At 38.7% G+C, this 21,032-nt stretch overlaps 2 protein-coding genes across 4 annotated transcripts; both read left to right on the top strand.

Annotated features, from left to right (window-relative positions):
- The first annotated feature begins 809 nt into the window (after positions 1-809).
- emp3a (epithelial membrane protein 3a (MAM blood group)) lies at positions 810-7,213 on the top strand. 3 transcript variants are annotated; one of them, XM_030134127.1, is made up of 5 exons: positions 810-935; positions 4,885-5,036; positions 5,166-5,268; positions 5,383-5,523; positions 6,212-7,213. In XM_030134127.1, the coding sequence occupies exons 2-5, from the start codon at positions 4,959-4,961 to the stop codon at positions 6,385-6,387; spliced, it is 498 nt and encodes a 165-aa protein (XP_029989987.1). In that variant the 5' UTR covers positions 810-935; positions 4,885-4,958; the 3' UTR covers positions 6,388-7,213. The 3 variants fall into 3 exon arrangements, with proteins under 3 accessions (XP_029989987.1, XP_029989989.1, XP_029989988.1); XM_030134129.1 differs by having other exon boundaries at positions 824-935; positions 4,935-5,036; XM_030134128.1 differs by having other exon boundaries at positions 836-935; positions 4,911-5,036.
- Positions 7,214-8,688: 1,475 nt separating this feature from the next.
- Positions 8,689-20,476, top strand: fam83e (family with sequence similarity 83 member E). The gene is made up of 10 exons (XM_030134103.1): positions 8,689-8,803; positions 8,903-9,571; positions 10,447-10,593; positions 12,707-12,831; positions 12,915-13,340; positions 15,704-15,763; positions 15,873-15,923; positions 19,180-19,399; positions 19,504-19,713; positions 20,186-20,476. The coding sequence occupies exons 2-10, from the start codon at positions 9,113-9,115 to the stop codon at positions 20,393-20,395; spliced, it is 1,908 nt and encodes a 635-aa protein (XP_029989963.1). The 5' UTR covers positions 8,689-8,803; positions 8,903-9,112; the 3' UTR covers positions 20,396-20,476.
- The last annotated feature ends 556 nt before the right edge of the window (positions 20,477-21,032 follow it).

Below are 21,032 nucleotides of genomic sequence, written 5' to 3'. Positions count from 1 at the left end.
GTTTTTGCTCTAACTGGAGTATTTTCTCAGAAGTACAATTTGATGTGGGCTGACTGATCCAGTGTTTCATGTGGGGCAGACCCAGATTTCATACTGTGTAAATATTTCATATGAATGTTTTAATCTATTGCTGAATTGTTCATTTGCAAGTCAGCACTGCATTGAAATGCTTATGTGTTAAATTTGAAAGTTCTTTTTTAATTCTGTTCCTATAGAACAATTATCCACTACTACAAAAGACAAATATCCTGACTTGGTGAACACTAAAGTCATTTTTACTTCTTTTAATCATATGTGTAACAGTGTCTTCATTTTGTGACCTAGTTTTTTTTTTTTTTTTCATTTCACTGTGTTTTCTGAGGATTGTTTTGTCTTGGGTGGTCTGAGATTTCCTGCTCATTTGCCATAAAAAAGTGGGCACTTATCAGCCCTTATTTCCTGCATTTCAATCACTTCACTTCGGCAGCACCCTGGTGGTCTTTGTACTGAGCTGCACACGGGTAAATAAGATAATGCTTTTACATCATGATAAATATGTTTAAAGTGTGTTGTGTTTTTGTTCTGCAGTGCAATTCATATAATAGATAAATGTATGCAGAAGTTTATAATACATGTTCTACATTTCAGTGCAGGTTGAATTCCTATAGAGTACAGTTTTAGGAACATGTTCTGTGTTTATGTAGATCCAGAGGAATGTTAGTGTTAGTTTTGATTTGGTCCAGACCACAGATTTGAGGGGGAGGGCAGGGAAAGTTTAGAGGAAATGGGTGTTGAGAACTCCTCCTATATCTGACTTCACATTCCTTTTCTGTGCCCTTCTTTTTTCTTCTCAGTTTCTCTAACTTTTAGAGCTAAAACGTTAGTAAAGCACTGACAACACAAGAGAGGAACGTGACAACTGAAGGGTCCAGACTCTGCAACAGCAAAACTAAAGGGTAGGTGCTGTCTAAAAACATCTCACTTATTGAATGGTATGTCTGGATTATTTATTTTGTTTTTCAACAAAAGTATTGTTCATAACATAGTGCATGAAAGTACCAGTGAAATTGTTTGGATGTTTGTGAAGATGCCTCTGCATGCTCATGGGATACTTCTGTGGTCGTCCTGTTTGAGCCAAGAACCTCAAACTCTTACATAAACCAGATGTAATAGTATGTAATCAAACACATGCTTCTCTGAATTGTTTTCAATAGCAACAGCTTTGGGGAGAGCTATGTGAAAGACACGTGTCCAAGTAACTGCTTTTAAACATCCTAGTACACCAATGGTAAACAGCAGTAAAGTTGGGAAAATCAAGCTCTATATCCAGGAATATTAAAACATATGTCAACCTGAGTTATTGCTGTTATAATACATGCTCATCACATCTTATTTTATTTTTATTTTCACCTGCAATTAATAGAGAGAACTCAGGCTCCGTCCTTAGTGTGTTAACATAAGGACATTTTTTGAGGAAGGATGAACTTGCCCAAGATATTAAGGAAGTTTTATATTTAGCATCATTGCCAGCTAACACAAACTCGTTGCCAAAACAACGTCCTGATGATGACCATAGAGAATATGTTTTAAAACCTCATTCATTTTGTAATTACTGAAGCGTCACGGCACATCCACCAGCTTAATCGTACCCAGATTCTTCTGTTGTTACTGCAGTTGACCAAGTAGAGCAGGGGTGTCAAACTCATTTTAGTTCAGGGGCCACATTCAGCTAAATTTGATCTGCAGTGGGCCGAACCAGTAAAATAATACAATAATATATACATAATGTCAACTCCAAGCTTTTCTCTGTTTTAGAGTGAAAAAAGTATATTTACATTATGAAAAGGTTTACATCTCCAAACTATCCTTTCAAAAGACGTGAATAACATGAACAAACTGAAAAAATAAGTGTAATTTTAACAATATTCTGCCTCAGTTTATCATTTACACATGTACATTATAACTTATAGATCACAGTGGATCTACAAACACCCAAAACATTTAATAACAGACAGACAATTGTTAAAATTGTACTTACTTCTCTTAAGACATTTCAGGTTGTTCATATTTGTTCAGGTTATTCACATTTTTTGCAAAATTATACTTTGTTTTAGTGTAAATACATGAAAATATTTACATTTACAAAGAGAAAAATTTGGAGTTGTCATTATTTACAGTATATGTTATTATGAAAGTATTTTACTGGTCCTGCCCACTTGAGATTGAATTGGTCTGAATGTGGAACCTGAACTAAAAGGATTGTTAATATCTTAGTGTGATTTTTACATTTCACAAATTCATCCCAAGGGCCGAACTGGACCCTTTGGCAGGCCAGATTTGGCCCCTGGGCTGCATGTTTGACACCTGTGAAGTAGAGCATCAGATGATCAGACCTGTTCACACAGCGTTACAGGGTTCAAAGGTGCTGATGTTTGTGGTATATTCCATGAAGACTGTTCAACGTTACCCCCTGACTGCATGTTTAGAGTTTGACAGATGGGCAGAGATTGTCAGCGTAGATTTTTAGAAGCGTGATGACAGGGTGTTTCCTTTAGAAGCAAGGATGGAGTTCACTGTTTGAGGAAGAACAGTTCAGCTTCCATTTAGCAGTAGCTTCCATATAAAACACACCCTAGTGACTACTGACAGACTTAGTAAGCAGATTTTCATTATTCCTGTAACAGTGACAATAATGATCTGTTCTATTCTATTCTCCATCCATCCATTATCCACCGCTTATCCGGGGCCGGGTCACGGGGGCAACAGTCTAAGCAGGGATGCCCAGACTTCCCTCTCCCCAGACACCTCCTCCAGCTCTTCCAGGGGGACCCTGAGGCGTTCCCAGGCCAGCCGAGAGACATAGTCTCTCCAACGTGTCCTGGGTCTTCCCCGAGGTCTCCTCCCGGTGGGACATGCCCAGAACACCTCCCCAGGGAGGCGTCCAGGAGGCATCCGAAACAGATGCCTGAGCCACCTCAGCTGGCCCCTCTCGATGCGGAGGAGCAGCGGCTCTACTCCGAGCTCCTCCCTGGTGACTGAGCTCCTCACCCTATCCCTAAGGGTGCGCCCAGCCACCCAACGGATGAAACTCATTTCGACCGCTTGTATCCGGGATCTTGTCCTTTCGGTCATGACCCAAAGCTCATGACCATAGGTGAGGGTAGGAACGTAGATTGACCGGTAAATTGAGAGCTTCGCCTCTCGGCTCAGCTCCTTCTTCACCACAACAGACCGGTACAGCGACTGCATCACTGCAGATGCTGCACCGATCTGTCTGTCAATCTCACGCTCCATCTTTCCCTCACTTGTGAACAAGACCCCAAGATACTTAAACTCCTCCACTTGGGGCAAAGACTCTCCACCAACCCGGAGAGGGCAGACCACCTTTTTCTGTTTGGGGACCATGGCCTCAGATTTGGAGGTGCTGATCCTCATCCCGCTCGCTTCACACTCGACTGCAAACCGCCCCAGGGCATGCTGAAGGTCCAGGTTCGATGAAGCCAACAGGACGTCATCTGCAAAAAGCAGAGACAAAATCCTGTGGTCCCCAAACCGGACCCCCTCCGGCCCCTGGCTGCGCCTAGAAATTCTGTCCATAAAAATAATGAACAGAACCGGTGACAAAGGGCAGCCCTGCCGGAGACCAACGTGCACCTGGAACAGGTCTGACTTACTGCCGGCAATGCGAACCAGGCTCCTGCTTCGGTCATACAAGGACCAGACTGCCCTTAGCAAAGGGCCCCGGACCCATACTCCCGAAGCACCCCCCACAGGATACCACGAGGGACACGGTCGAACGCCTTCTCCAGATCCACAAAACACATGTGGACTGGTTGGGCGAACTCCCACGAACCCTCGAATACCCGATGGAGAGTATAGAGCTGGTCCAGCGTTCCACGACCGGGACGAAAACCACATTGTTCCTCCTGGATCCGAGGTTCAACTATCGATCGGATCCTCCTCTCCAGTACCTTGGAATAGACTTTCCCCGGGAGGCTGAGGAGTGTGATCCCCCTATAGTTGGAGCACATCCTCCGGTCCCCCTTCTTCTATTCTATTCTATTCTATTCTATTCTATTCTATTCTATTCTATTCTATTCTATTCTATTCTATTCTATTCTATTCTATTCGGTTCGGATGCCCCAGACAGGCAGTTATTGCAAAGTGCAGAAAGTCGACATATAAATTAACCCATAAAGACCCAGTGCTACCTTTGTGGCAGTTCCCAAATTATTTTTTTTTCTCTATTTAATCGCCTTAAGTGATTTATCATCATTTGTCATAATATTATCCTCTCCAATTTGCATTTTTTTTAGTTACGATCAGGTGTTTTCCTATATTTATTTTACTGGTCATGTACTTTAATCATCATGCCGAGATTACATTTGAGAATTGTTAGACCAAAAACAGAGAAAACTTGAGAAAAAGTTACTTTTTCAGCAAAATAGATCATTCACTGAACATAAACCAAGTGCATCCATCCACTGTCATTGATCAAACTTTGTGGGTTTTACTGGTGAATCAATGTTGTAGAAGATGACGGTGTTTCCACGTTCACTACGGAGCCTCTGGACGTCCAAATGGGTCATATCTTAGGACTGTGAAAAGACGGCCAACTGCATTTTACACCAATTATTGACATGTATTGATAGGATTAATGGCTCTAACGTTATTAAACATTTTAGATCAGTAGATGCTTTTGGTCACTGGTGGATATTTGGGTCTTTATGGATTAAACAACATGAGGTGTGTTTACTTTACAGCTTACCATGAAAACATACACATATGAATATTACAAAAACAAAAAGGACAGGTTACCATCTTGGTTATATACGGTTTGCTTCCACCATCAGCAGCATCTTTTTCTTGCTACTTCACCTTGACTTTCTATTTTGCATCCATCAGGTTCTCATTATATGACCTCATCACAGGACTGTTTGTGCCCACGACACTAGTGACGTGTTCCTCTCCTGGCGGTCATGGTCTTCCTGCTCATATCCATAACTGTGCTGCATCTGGTCACACTGGCCATGCTCCTCATTGCCACCTTGGAAAAGGTGAGACACATGCAAAGAGCAGTTTTAATATGTGTTCATGTCAGTCTCTTTACAGTAGATGTCACTGTTGATATGAAGAAAATCAAACACAAATCAACTCACATGTGTCTCGTTTTGTGTTTAATGTAGTCCTGGTGGGTCTGGGATGATTCAGAAATCACAGATCTCTGGTACAACTGTTTCCATGACAACGCCTCAAACACCTGGCTGTGTGCTGCCACCAATGAAAACGGTAAATTATCAATGCCTGTTTGTGTGCACACATGTACTGTATTCTGATTAAAACCTAACAGTGAGACATTAGTTTTATGGTGGACTCCTCAGTGTTTCTGTCTTGCTGTCCCAGATTGGCTCCAGTCTGTGCAGGCCCTCATGGTCCTCTCCGTGGTCTTCTCTTCCGTCTCCTTCCTGGTTTTTCTGGGTCAGTTGTTCACCCTGGCCAAAGGTGGGCTCTTCTACTTCACTGGCTTTTGCCAGGCCTTTGCAGGTACTTAAAGGGCATTTTCCACAATTTACATACAATAGTGTAAATGAGACCATTTTGTCTTCAGTTTTCAGTTTTGAGGTCTGTTAAAGGTATGAAAATGTTTCTGTTGTTAACCCTCAAAGACCTAAACAGCAACAGATGACCAAAAGGATCTACTGATATAAAAGGTTTTATTAGTTTTGGCCTACTAATACTATCAATACAATGAAATAATTCATGTAAATTGCAGTTTCTCAGCTCTTCATGGCCATCAGATATGACACATTTGGACATTCAGAGGCTTTGTAGTGAACATTCAAACACTATCTGCAACATTGAATCACCAATAAAACTCATGTAATTTGGTAAATAACAGTGGTATAGCTTTCTGAAAATTTTGGTTTTCTCTGTTTTAATATGATAATGTTTGAATTTACACTTAGCTTGTATAAACACCTACATGATCAGTAATTAAATATAAGAACATGCCTGATTTTTGCTAAATGCAGTGGATAATATAATAGTAAATGGTGGTTAATCACTAGAAAATTAATCTGGAAGTCTACAAGAACAGTTTTAGGCCTTTGAGGGTTAAGCTACTTGTACTTGTTATTTTTGTGGGGATGAGGGGTCCCGTTGACCTAGTAACATGAACTATATGTTATAGTAATTTGTACATATATCACATCATTTTTTGCATCTTTGGCAGGTTTCACAGATTTTGCTGCCTGCCTCATCTTCACATTCCACAGAAAGGAGATCTTAAATGACTCTAGAGATGTGAACAAAGGTCGTTTTGGCTACTGCTTCATCCTAGCGTGGGTATGTGTCCCTCTTCTCCTTGTAAGTGGCGTCCTATACGTCCATCTGCGCAAGAAGCACTGAGCCAAGAACTGGAAGCACAAAGACAAACCCAAAACATGATCATTCATTGCTCATTACTCACATCAGTTAATGTACAGTTATTGCAACCTGAAGAATGAAAATACCTCTTAAAATGCTACTTTTGTGTTTATTCCTTAACTTTTATGTTTACCTAACCATCCACCACATGATACAGTACATAATGTGATATCATAGCTCCATGTCTGTTTGTTAACCATTGTCATTCATTGTCATGAATAACAGGAATGTTAAAGGATACAGCCACAGCTTTTCTACTCATATAACAGTCAGTTGCACAATCTCACCTTATTTGTGACTCTAAATGTGATTTAAAAGATGGATGCTTCTGTGAAACTGGGTTCATTTTGGTACCTGGCATTTTGCCATCTGTTTTAGACCCAATAATAAAAGAGAAATGTAGACATATTTCCACCAAGAATGTACCTAATGATGACTTCAGATAAATGCAAAAAAAAAAAAAAAAAAAATTATACTCTTGTTCTGAGTCATCCTAAAATTAATGAATTTTTAATAAAATATTGGGGCCAAAAATAGGACCAAAATTCAGACAGGAAAAGACACCATGTTAAATGTGACGATCCTAGAGGTTTTTCTAATCCAGATGTGGGTTTTTCATGAATCTCAGTCTCATTCCAGGTTTTGTGTGTAACCCATCGTGTCCACTAGCGTTACATGCGGAACCTGCCCATTTAAACTTATATAACTCATGGGTGATTTTGCAATAGCAGTCATTTTTGTGAAACAGTCTGCCTTGCATAACTGGTTCCATTCCCAAAACGTACCTGTGAGAGACATAAAAGATATTCTAAAAATTTGTAGTGTGTAATTTTTGTGTCCTTTTGACCATGTTACATGGGGATTCTTGTATAAAAATAATATAAAAATGTATTTTATCTGAAAAATAATTTCTCTTTTATCTCAGTAAATATTTATTTTTAAAATAGATCCAAAGTGCTTCCAAACTTGCTTCATAACATTAGTCTACATCTGGTTTGACTTTTAGTCCCACGTCCTGTTTTTAGGGACCAGTGTCACAGAAGCACCCAGATGCAAGTGCAGTTTCAAAAGGAAAAAAAGGAAATTCAGCTTCAGAGAAAAAAAGAAAATCTTCAAAGTTGCAGCATTCATAGCAACAACTTCCCTCTGCAACTACACATGGAACGGAAAACAAGCTTGATATGAACTGCAGATAAACTTCCAAGTATAACTTTACACAGAATGAGGGCAGTAGCTTTTCCACCCCTTAAGTTACACTGAAAGAATGACAGTCTCTACAGCAGCTACAAACAAGATGAGAGAAAACAAGACAAACATCATTCATATGAACCCCAGAATATTATATTATGACTTGAAAAAGAATTTTCTTTAATGTGTAACATGAAGGACTCTGACATCAAAATATGATTATTGTGTTTAATGTGTAATTTTTATTTTTTTTTTCATGATAAACAACTTGTAGCTTCACTGTCTTGTTTTTGAATTGTTTATGTTATCTGTGTTTTCTTAATAAAATTACAATACACTGAATGGTAACTCAACAGTGTTAGCAAATTTTTTTTTGTCCTTTTAGAATAAGCAGCATGGATACTAACATAACTTACTGAATCAGTTAAATCAGTTAAACCTGAGTAAAGCTTGTTCTAAGTGCACTGTCTTTGTTTTAATCTGTGGCATAAAGTCAGTGCAACACTTATATGACACAATTGTTGCACAAAGGTGTGTCATTATCATTTGGTCTCTCGTTGTTTACTTTATTAAAGCATACGTGCATTGTTTTCTCCACATAACTGATAACAAACTGGCTTGTTTCACTTCAGGGCCAAGTGTCATTAATTGTCTTTAAAATGTTATTTCCAAAGAATCTTAATAGAAACAGTTGTGAATGCACCTATTTCCTTCGAATGGGAAACCAGATATAGTGTGACACAAAAACCTACCTGTCAGGATGGACTAGCTTAAAAAGGAAACAGAAAAACTGTTGTGTAAATAGGAGCCCAACAAAAGAAAAAAGACAAATGTGATATTATATGTCTAAATTGCTCTATAACAATAAAGCAAATCACAACAAAGCACAAATCTTCTGCATGTTGCATAACTGAAAATGAGCTGAGTGCAGAAAAAAAATCTAACTCATTCCACAAGTGTACATGTGAACAAACCAGTGTGCAGGTTTTGATTTAGCAGACACCATATGATTGTGAGAATGTGTCAAAGTAGCAAACTGATCTGTCAACACAGAGAATTCCAGGAATCTGAGAACAATGTTAGTAACAAGGAGTGGAAGCGTTAAGAGTAGAGCGATGACATGCAGGGGAGGGAACACATGAACAACTACAGCACCTGAGAACTCATGAGTAATACTCAACCCTGAGAGGTGACACATGCCAGCTAAAAGGTGAGTTTCACAATGAGCTGAGTTTTTTTATGCTGAAAATGCTAAATTTAAAGGTGGTCACAGCTTGTTGACTTTTTTCTTTGTTTCAACTCCTGACAGAGGAGAAGCCTGATTCTGCACATTACAAATTTTACACAGGATATGTGAACATGGAAGGATGGTGAAACTACCTCCTCAGGACTGTCAGACCCAACACACAGAGATATGAAGGAACCAAAAGGTACAAGAAATGACTACGTTGACTAATGTGGATGGTGACAGGAGTTGGCTCATTATAGGGTAGGACCTGCTCCTGAAGACACTGCAGGCATGTCAGATTCCCAAGAGCAGAGCCTCGATGAGAATGTGGTATTTTTACCTGTGAAAGAGTCCTCACCAGAGTTTCTGTACTGTGAGACTGAGCGACAGGCTTTGGAGAAGCTCCTGAGTTCAGGTCCGGAGGCCTTCTACGGCTCCATCAGCTCAGAGCGCTCCGGCTGCTTCTTATCTCCTGAGGAGGTGGGTCAGATAACCAGCTGGGCCGAGGACTACCACCTGAGTCCACTGCAAAAACAGGAGAATGGAGACCAAGGGGGATCAGAGATGGAGGACTTCTCCACTTACTTCCCTTCTCTCTCAGACCTACCAGCCCCAAACTTGGAGCTGGGCTGGCCTGAGAAAAGCCCCTGGGCCACAAAGGCTAATGTTACAGTTCACACCAATCCTCCAGCTGAAGGGGAGCCTCCTGTCAGAGAAGTCATCCGACGACACCTGCAGAAGGCCTGCCAAGTATGCGAAGTTACTGAAGATTTAATTAATGGATTTAAGTAAAAATTTTATAATTATTATTTCAGATTAACCCATAAAGACCCAAACATCCCCCACCAAAACCATCTACTGATTTAAACTGTTTAATACCCGTTGATCCACTAATCTTATCAATACATGTAAATAACTGGTGTAAAATATAGTTCTTCATCTTTTCATGGTCATCAGATATGACCCATTTGGACGTTTAGAGGCTCTGTAGTGAATGTGGAAACACCATCGTCTTCTGTAACACTGATTCACCAGTAAAGCCCATGGAGTTGGATCAATGACAGTGGATGGAGGCATTTTTAATTATGTTCTGTTAATGATATACTTTTCTGAAAAAGTCACTTTTTCTCCAGTTTTCTTTATTTCTTATATAATAACCTTTGAATTTACTCTGAGCTTTTATGAACATATATATGATCAGTAAATTAAATAGAGAAATAATACCTGAATTTTGCAGAACAAATGCAAAATAAAGAGAGTAATACTACAATAAATGGTTATAAATCACTTAAGAAAGGGGTAGTATGGAGAAAATTCATTTGCAAACTGCCACAAAAGTAGCACTGGGTCTTTATCTGTTAAAAAAAAAATGCATATACTTTCTTTTTAATTGGAGGTAATATTTTTTGGTTATTTTACACATGTATTTAATTTTGCGTTTTTATAGCTCAGGTAAATAAATCTACTAAACAATACTACTGCATTATCATACTTCACTGAACACACTAAAACTAACACAGGATGGTCATTTTCATTTTATCATGGCAATATGGAAATATTTTGGCTGTCACTTTCTGAGTGATCTTGTTAATTACAGGTATCTTGACATTTTCTGTGCTCTGCAGGTAATTGCCATTGTGACAGACAGACTGACAGATGGGGCAGTGATTGGTGACTTATGCGGTGCAGCCTCTCGGGGCGTTCCGGTTTACATCATCCTGAGCCAAAGGTCCATTCAGGAGAACTTCACTCTCAACAGGCTCAGGCATCCGGTGAGTCACCTCCCACGACTCAGCACACACCTAGCAGCGCCACTTGAGTTTGTTTGCCGTGTAAATAAATAAACCGTAAACTCTGATTTGCACCACCTGCTATATAAAGGATTCAACAAAGGTCAGAACATCTAGAACATTAGAGTGCATGAAACTAGTCATGCTGCATACATCGGCTGCTTTAAAGGTATCTCATAAACTGCAAGATAGAGTTTTTAGGAATGTGGTGTACTTTCAGAGGTGCACAGCAGAACTGGTTGCGCAGCATTCAGAGTTGTCTGCGTTTTATCAGGTGCCAGCAGCAGCTCATGTCTTCAATCTCTGCACAAATTTTAAGTATATCTCTATCTATCTGTTTACTTTGCACAATTTCATCATATGATCTACAGTGAAGGGAGGCAGAAAGCACACTGTAAGCTCCAACTAAATAATTTATGTTTCACAGAGAGAGTAAAAATAATATGCAGAAAATAATGCAGCTGCTAACATATAATGGCAAATCAGTGATAACAAAATAATGTCAGAGCAACTGTAATAACAAACATCAATGTAAACGTTAAAATGTAAAATGTGAATGATGTGTGTGTGCATACGGTATATATGAGTGGAATACAGTACTGTACAAAAGCCCCAGGCCAGCATTAGGTTTGTTGGTTTATTAACCCATAAAGACCCAAACTTCCACCGGGAACCAAAAACATCTGCTGATGTAAACTGTTTAATACCTGTTGATCCACTAATCCTATCAATGCATGTAATATAATTGGTGCAAAATGCAGTTTATCATCTTTTCATAGTCATCAGATATGACCCATTTGGACGTTCAGAGGCTCCGTAGTGAACATGGAAATACCGTCATCTTCTACAACACTGATTCACCAGTAAAACCCATGAAGGTGGATCAATGACAGAGGATGGAGACACTTGGTTTATGTTCAGTTGAAGTCACTTTTTCTTCAGTTTTCTCTCTTTTGAATTTGCTCTGAGTTTTCATGAACATCTACATGATCAACTAATTAAATATAGGGGAAAAATACATGATTTGCACTGAAAAATGCAAAATGTAGAGGATAATACTATAATAAATGAAGATAAATCCCTGAAGAAAGGTTAAATAGAGAAAAAAAATCATTTGGGAACTGCCACAAAAGTAACTCTAGGTCTTTACGGGATAAAGTTATAATGACAACACATATGCATTTCTGTGTCTTAAGATACAATCTGCATATATATGAAGTATCTACAGCAGTAAAAACAAAACATTCAGGGAAAAAACAGCCCCCATAAACCAAAGTGGAAGAATTTAATGTGACCTCCCTTTGCACTTAATATATCTTAAACCCTTTTAATCAGATTATATGAGATTTATTGCATTAATTTTCTGATGTTTTCTGATGTTTCATCCACCATGTTAGATGTTTCTGTTTGTGCTGCTTCTTGTCATGGGGTCAGGGGTCACAATAAATAGTGACTTTAACCTTTACCATTTACCATTTAGTTCAGTTTTGTATGTGTCTTTTACAGCTGCACACACATTCCCTGTATTCTCTTATTGTATGAGAAGAAAAGAGAACTAGAAATACATATGTATGCTCATTACACCCCTGCAAAAACAATATAGTGCTGTACATCCAAGACTGTTGAATACATTTCCATGAAATTTGACAAACCTTGCATTCACCTCTGACTCATGATTTGATGGTTTCTGTAAACTGGCTTCAGAGTCTGGTTTCAATCGGCTCTATATATAAAATGTCATGAGATAACTTTTATTATGATTTGGCGCTATATGAATAAAATTTGATTGATTGACTGATGATGAAGTGTATCTACTGTAGGACCATCACAGTCTTAATTTCAATTTGTTTAGTGCTTTACTTTTTGATTTTATACCCTTAAACTGAGCATATTCCAGGTGTAAGGTGTGTTTATTGCTAAAAGGCTACTATTAAGCAGTGGTCACTACATATAATGAATCCCAGTATGATTTTACACAGATACTGGTTACAGGTGAACTTTCTTCATACAGTTTTACTCCCAGGTTGTCAAATAGACATCATGCCTGTAGATGTATTTCAACTATGTGTTTCAACTTGAGCTCATAATCTGGCAGAACATGCAGGTTCGTGTTCTTGGAGGGAAGAGTTTCTGCTCAAGGTCTGGAAGAGTGGTGGTTGGAGAACTGAAAGAAAAGTTCCTTCTGGTTGATTTGGAGACAGTCATCCATGGCAGCTACAGGTGAACAGTAATGTCTTTCATCTCATGTTATGTTTGCCTGTGAGGCGTTAAGTGATGTGACAGGCTGTCTTTGTCGTCTGCAGCCTCACGTGGACAGACGCCCACCTGCACCGACAGCTCGTCACTGTCCTCACCGGCCCCGTCGTAGACTCATTCGATCGGGAGTTCAGGATCCTTTTTGCGGCTTCACTTCCTGTCCCAGACACATGGAGGCCTGTTTGTACCTATAGGACCCACCTGAACGACTATTCAGATGTGACTTTACCAAACCATCTGCCGTTAGAGTCTGAGGTTACAAACCCCCCATCCCCACCTGCTGATTCCCTCCTGGACTGGGAAGAAATGGGTGTTTTCCCAAAAGAGTCCTTGTTTCTGGACAATCCTCCTGAGCTCCATGAGGACATCATGGCCATGCAAATACCTCTGCAGAATAACATGCAGTTGGATAATCACCACACACCTATGGGTGGTTTCTCTGAGAGTAGAAACCAATTTTTGGACACCAAGAGGTAAATATCTCACCAAAAAAGTGTTCGTCACATTGACGGACCCCCAGAAGTTGTTTCTTAAAAATAGAAATTGGAGTTATATACTCCTGAGACCAGTGGTGGATGAAATACTGAAGCTTAGTTCTTAAGTAAAAGTACAAATCTGCAAAATATATTTAGGACTTGCAGCTGACGTCACTGGTCATGTGATTGTTGTTTACACCGCCATATTGGTAGGCACGCTATCTGGATCCAGAAAGTCAGAACAGTTGCTTTATATTGTGTTTTTCTTCGGACTCGTGTTTGCGTGTTTTGTTATTTGCGAGTATGTCTGCTTGTGATAAAGGCACCATTGTCCTGTCCGATATTACCAGAGCCCTTGATAGAACCTCCAAGGTTCGTTATATAGAAAAGATAAGATCTATTACCGTGGACCCCTACAGCTTGACCTTGGATAAACTCCGTGCTATTGTCAGTGCTCAGAAGTACCCGACAGTTAGCTACCCAGATATTTACAACTATCTGGTATATCAGGTGTGAAAACAACAAAGGCACATAATCAGGGGACATAGGATTGTCACTTTTTCCTGGAACAAGAATAAGGGAAGTCTAAACATCTGAACAAACATCTAAAAAAAAACCCAAACTTAGAACGGTTAGGGATGGGGGTGGGCTGCCTATGGTACATGTTTATTGAACTAAATACTGGTAACGTCTATGTAGCCATAAACTAATTTGTGTTTTAATGCATTCACTTACCCTCAATAAAATGGTCGCTGCATACTCGGCAGGTGCTGGATGGTTGCCAGCCTTCATGTTTTACGGTGTTCAAACCACAAAAATTCCATAAAAAACGGCGTCCAAACCACCAAAATACTGTAAAATGCAGCGTAAATTCCCACAAAAATGCTGTTTTTTATGCCGTCATGAACTGTTTTAAGAGCGGCGCAGTAAGCACCGTCTTATGGCTCTTTGAAACGCTGTATTTTACGGCACTCTGTGTCACTTTTGATAGCGTAAAAAGCAACATTTTCTTGTGTTATAATCATCTCCACCCCCTGGCTTTCGCAGCCACTAAAGTTGAACTCTCATCAGCCAATAAGTAAAGAGAACAGACAGACCACACCAATTTACCACTGCTGCTGATTGCATCTATTTCTTACCTGCTATAAGGAAAAACCTGAAAGCTTGCCTACCAATATGGCGTCGCAAACAGAAAACCATGTGATCATGTGACGTATGTGCAAACCTGAACACTCAAGTAAAAGTAGAAGTACTACCTCAACAATGTTACTTAAGTAAAAATACATACTTAGTAGTAAGTACTTGGGGGGGGGGGGGTTAAGTAAAAGTACACACACAGTGGGTTGTCTCAATGTCTGGACTGTGCCATTTTGTTAAAGAATGTAGATACTTATGTCACTGCCAAAGTCACTGCTCATAATAATGACAACCAACTATACAGTATATGTGTATTGGAAAGGCTGATGTACTTATTGTGTGTGCTCTCTGCAGTACAGTAACTACTCTAACTTATATTCTTGTGGCTGACAAGTTATCTACTAGGTATTCCCCGCTAATTTACCATTAAGTTAAACCAGGTAAGACATGACATATTTTTAAATCATTTAGTTACTTGCAAAACTATTCAAAACATTATGTTCTGTTTAGAGCAGTAAAAAGAAAACACAACAGTAACCAAACACTAGTGGTGGGGGGGCTCTCTCAAGAATATGGCAGTACAGGTATGAGCGCCATTCCAAACCCTTTAATCAACTTTGTACTTCTTCTCGGAATTAAGCCAGTCTACCCACTGCTGCTGCCATCATTGGAGCTGATAGAGCAGCCTGATTAGTTGGCAAAGGCAAACAGCACCACAATGCAATCAGTAGGATAAGTATTTTTTCATGCAAGATTTTCAGGAAATTATGTTCATAAAATGTAATGAGTAATGGCATAAGTTGTAGAAATGCAGTGGAGTAGAAAGTACAGATAAGTGCCCGAAAAAGTAATGGAGTAAAATCAAAAGTATGCATTATTATTTTTACTTAAGTACGATAACAAAGTACAAATACTTAGTTACATTCCACCACTACTTAAGACCCAGAAAAGGAAAGGTTTTGTTTGTTGTTGGTTTTTTTACATTAAAAAACTGTCTTGATAGGAAACAGCATAATGCAACAGTTTTTTTTAGATATTTAAAAAAAAAAAATGGAATGTTCTTTGCAGTTGATATAATTTTTGTTTATTTGATTCTAACTAAAGCTGTGAAATTCTTGCCCCCTGGAGAGGACAAAAAATGCATCGCTGGGTCTCAAAAGGATATCATATTTTTTGTATAAAGTATTAATATGTTTTTTGTTTTGTTTTGTGCAATTTGACAGGATACATGAGCACAATTCTCCAGTCATGAACAATCTGCCTCATTTATCGCCAACTCACGGGTGAGTCTTGTTGCAGCTACTTCTGACAAAAACTCATAAATAATAGTCATGGTAATCTTTGTCTTTCTGTCTGTTTCATGATATCTTGTCTCACTTCATGTTTTCATAGCAACACACAGTCCTTCCTGACAGACTCATCAAACCCTGAAAAAACAAAAAGGTAACACCTACAGGGAAAAGCATACAATAGATGATTATTAAAAAAATTTATCTTTTTCCTGGTTTTACATTTGTTAGGATTTTTTGACACAGCAAATGTTTGAAGAGCAACATACAGACTGGTGTCCCACATTTATACAAAAGAAAAATGATCGAACAGTCAAATCAAACAAGTGGTATGAGAAATTAATATAAACTAGAAGCACTCGGAGAGCGCAGACCTCCGCCAAGGCTGATCAGTGCCCCCCCCCCCCCCCCCCCCCCCCCCCCCGTGGGCCCCCCCACGCCAAGGAGGTTATGTTTTTGCCAGGGTTTGTTTGTTTGTTTGTTTGTCTGTCTGTCTGTCTGTTTGTCTGTCCGTTAGTGTGCAACATAACTCAAAAAGTTATGGACAGATTTTGATGAAATTTTCAGGGTTTGTTGGAAATGGGCCCCCCCGTGGGCTCCCCCACCCCCGATCACCACCAAAATTTAATCATTTCTTCCTTATCCCATTTCCAACAAACCCTGATAATTTCATCAAAATCTGTCCATAACTTTTTGAGTTATGTTGCACACTAACGGACAGACAAACAGACAGACAGACAGACAGACAGACAGACAGACAAACAAACAAACAAACAAACAAACCCTGACAAAAACATAATCTCCTTGGCGGAGGTAATTACAACGTATTGATAGTAGAGGTGGATCTGGTATTCGCAGGCTGGCATGGGAGGATGATACATAGGAATTCCCATAAACTGTATAGATTCGACAAACGTTCCACAAAAATTAGCTGTTTTTTCATAACCCCATATCAACACACACCTTCTACAAATACAACTGTGCAGCTCTTAAAAAGTGAAAGTCTCAATGGAAAAATGAAAACATATGTCAATGAAAGTTCTACACTACTTTTAGTAAATTTATTTAAGTGTTTTGATTCTGTGACAAACTTGTGCACATGGTACTTTCATTCGTTCATTCATTCATTCATTCATAGTCCTCTTTTTTTTATATGATGAAGGGTTAATAGCGTCTTCATTATATTTTCATAATAAAAGCTATTTCAACTAATCCTTATTCAAATTATCCGAAGTATCTTAAGATGTGGGCTTTTGGCTGTATTTAGAAAGGTCTGTGGCAAAACTTTTCTTATGCAGGACCAAAAAAACTATAAAGCAACTACAAAGAACGAAATTTTGATTGAGAAATCCAATGAAACTGGTGGAAAATTTTATTTAAGTTTTTAATTAATGTTGTTAGGAACTATGAAAATTCACCAACACCTATTTAGAAGAATTAAATGTATTTGATGTCCTTACGTTTTCTTATATATTCAGTATAATCTAAAATAATTTCTGTGAAAAATATGCAACTTGCAAAAATACAAATGGGCCAAACTTCAAAAATTCGTGAACGAAAAAACATTTTGGGGGTGAGGTTCCTCTTGATATTCTACTGTCCTTATTATGAGTTTTGTTGAACCACATTTCGATGCCGGACCTGACATGGAGGAACAGAGGGGAGGAGAAGAAAGGGGGAGAAAAAAAGGATAGAGTGAGGGGGGGAGAAAAAGGAAGAAGGTGGCGAAGACCCTCACAACAATATATAAACAATACTAACAATAACAACCATAGTGATGATTATAATGGTAACAATAACTAGAACAAGCACTGAGTAAACTGGGCTGAAAGACAGAAAAAAAAAAACAAATAAACAAAAAAGATGACAATAAAATAAAATGAAATAAGACCTATTAAATGAGGAATCCAATCCAATCCAACTTTATTTATAAAGCACTTTAAAACAACTGCAATGGACCAAAGTGCTGTACAGAAGAATAATTAAAACCAAAATAGAAGAATAAAATACAAAATAGATTTAAAGACATAGAAACTGTACAAAAAAAAAGTGCTATACAGAAGAATAAATAAAACCCAAATAAAAGAATAAAATACAAGATAGATTAAAAAGCCATACGATTAAAAAACAACAAAATAAATAAATAAATAAAATAGATAAATAAGAACAATAAACCATTACCAAAAAAAACAATAGAATAAAGATAGTACCTTCAAACATAAGAGGAATATAAGAAAAGAAAACATAAACAGAATATCATAAACAACGACAGCCCAAATAATAACAGCAACAAATCCACTCAACAACAGTTATGTAATCTAAGCTTTTCTGAACATCTACATGATCAGATAATTAAATATAGGAAAATAACTGATTTTTACATAAAAACACAAAATACAGAGGATAATATTATAATAAAGGGTAATGAATCACTTAAGAAAACTTCAATATAAAGAAAAACTATTTTGGAGCTGCCACATTAGTAGCACTAGGTCTATATGGGTTATGAACATACAGTTAGTGGGACTTCTTGGGTGTGGGGCTCTACATTGTGGTGGGTGGGGATAGGTGCAGATCCAACCCTGATGATAAAGGTTGAAATTGTACAGACAAGTCGCCCCCCTCAGGTGTCATGGCAACGAGCGGCCAGTAATAACTTCATGTGTGTGTGTTTTTACTCCCATATACCCTCACGGTCAATGAAAACTTTGAGACCATATTTTTCAACATAATTTTTATTTTGAAACCCTAAACTGGAATTTTTTTGATATGAATCATTTGTTTAGGATATCGGCATACAGAAACAAAAATCTAAAGTTTCAGGAATAATTTCAAAACAAGAAACTTAACAAAAGAAAATGGCACCTGCGAAACACAAAGTCACAACAGTAGCGGTCCTGGTCGGGAGTTGTCACTCTCTCTCACCCTGGACGCGGTTTATCGTCAACAGAGCCTGTGGTGTTGTGGCGTTCAACCAGGTTTCTGATTGTGGGTTGGGAACAGCCCATACATAGGCCTGGCTATACCACTGTAGCTCAGACCGGCCTCCACCATACCCAGTGCCCAGAGACGCTGTTCATGTGATAGACGTGGCATGATGCCGTTCACTGGACAAACAATGGTGGCCTTTTTTGGGCCATTATATAGGCCTTCAAAACCAATCCTCAAATTCTGCAGATACATACTGAGTATTGATCAATGTGTATTTGGTCCACTTTTGCAAAGAGACCAACCCATGTGCAATGAACCATGACAACATGACAACTCATTATCTCAACAACCCCAGCACTAAGTTATCAATAAATCCACAATGAATAATTACAACCCCCCTACAAGTAGAGATATGCATACATTTCTACCTCAAAGTTTCTACTGACTGTCAGTATATTAACATGTATTTATACTTGCAGGTTGGAACACAAAACAGACAAACCCCTTTCCAGACAACCCTTCACAAATTCAGACTACAGATTAACAAGACACGTGGATAATGAACCAGAACCAGTGCACCGCATGGAAACACTTTCTCCTACCAAGACAAGACTTTTAACCAGGGAAAACGTTCTGGAGGAGGAGACCAACAGCACAGATGAACCTAAATTTCAAGTGGAGAACAAACCATCTTCTAGAGTAGGTCAATGGTTTCTTTATTACCTTTTCTATCCAAACACTCACATTCTACATCTTCTGTACAGTGGACAAAACTGAGATATGTTGCCTTTCTGTCCCTAAAGAAACCGATCATCTTGAGGGTGCCACAGACTGAGAACGTGGGCTCTCTGAGTGACATACTGAAGAGGATACGGCAGAAGAGCGCTTCAGGATTCAAAGAATCAAAGGCTGCTGTGTCAGAGATGAGCCAGTCGATGTTAGACCTGAGCGTTCACAACAAGGACACAGACCGAGATGGGAAAGAAGTCCCGGTACCGAGATTTAGAGCCGATGTAAGTGTGTACATCTGACATCTGACAGTGTGTAGTGTATGTTGAAAAAAAAGGTGTTAGGTTTTTGAACACAGTAGTAGAAGTACCCCTTTACTGGACTGTACAGCAATCAGTTCCAGCACGGATTAAACCAGGTTTTTTTTTTTTTTTAGTTTTTAATCTCAGTTTCCTCCTCAGATGTCTTTCCCCAGTGTCTATGCTGATCAGAGTAGTTATTAATGATTTCACAGTATGGCTGTAAACCTTTATAATAAACTGAATCTAGTGTCTACAGTTTATACAGGTGTTTTCCTCAGGAACACTTTCAGTGAAAATTTACACTGATGCAAATTAACAAATAAACTATGAAAAAAATATATAAATGAAAATATGCTCAGCTGAAAAGCTAGAGGTAAATGACATCCTCTGATGCATAAACGTTTGAGAAATGTTAATGCGTTATGTGCTTTCTTCACCTCTGGTTCCTTGACAGAGCTTTGATGTCGGACTAATGACGCCTGCTTTAGCCCTGATGAAGAAGAGAAATGATAACATTAAAAATGCGCTGTACAGACCTCTAGTAAACTTTCAGCCCAGAGAAAGGCCTCGCAGTTATGCCTTCGGTGCAGAGTGGACAGAGTGGAGGAAGCCCCGTACGAAAACAGAAGGAGAAAAGGAGGAGAGGAGTGACATGGAAAATTAATCTACAAATGTATTGTGTAACAGAGGCAGCTGCTCACAGTGAATATCCACGACCTCTGAAGTGTTAACTGCTGAAACTGAGGCAGAAACAGGCTGTGGTATTGAAAACAAAACCTATTATGAATGAACAATTTGCCATGTTTTATCTGTTGATTGAATGTAATAATTAGATGTTTGACTGGATGAATTAAGTCACTATGTGTTTTACTTTAAAAGCTGCTTCAATGAACAGAATGAAAAAAAATAAATACACTACTAGTGTTGGTGCTCAGTCTCAGTAGTGTTGAATCTTTAAGCTGTAGCTTTCCAAACTATAAAAGAAGAAGCTACACAGAAGTCATGCTCTCAGTATTTAATTTTCTGTGATACGTCTTTTGTATTCCCTCAGTGGATCCAAACAGATTCTTCCTGAGGGAAATAATAAAGGCTAAATGAATACTTTAGTATTTGAGAACCTCAAGTTCTTGTACACTGGTTGGTTGGTTGATTGGTTGGTTAGTTGATACAGACTCTTTCACTCACTTCAAATAGGATTGCTTTGGGCAAAAAAGTTGAAAAAACTACCTAATTTTGTATTTAGTAAAATTCTGGATAAGATTACAAAAAATTTGCAACTCACTACAAAACATTACAAGTGT

This window comes from Sphaeramia orbicularis, chromosome 5 (genome assembly GCF_902148855.1).
Source record: "Sphaeramia orbicularis chromosome 5, fSphaOr1.1, whole genome shotgun sequence".
In the NCBI taxonomy this organism is placed as follows: Eukaryota; Metazoa; Chordata; class Actinopteri; order Kurtiformes; family Apogonidae; genus Sphaeramia; species Sphaeramia orbicularis.
This window is presented reverse-complemented; position numbering and strand designations above follow the sequence as displayed.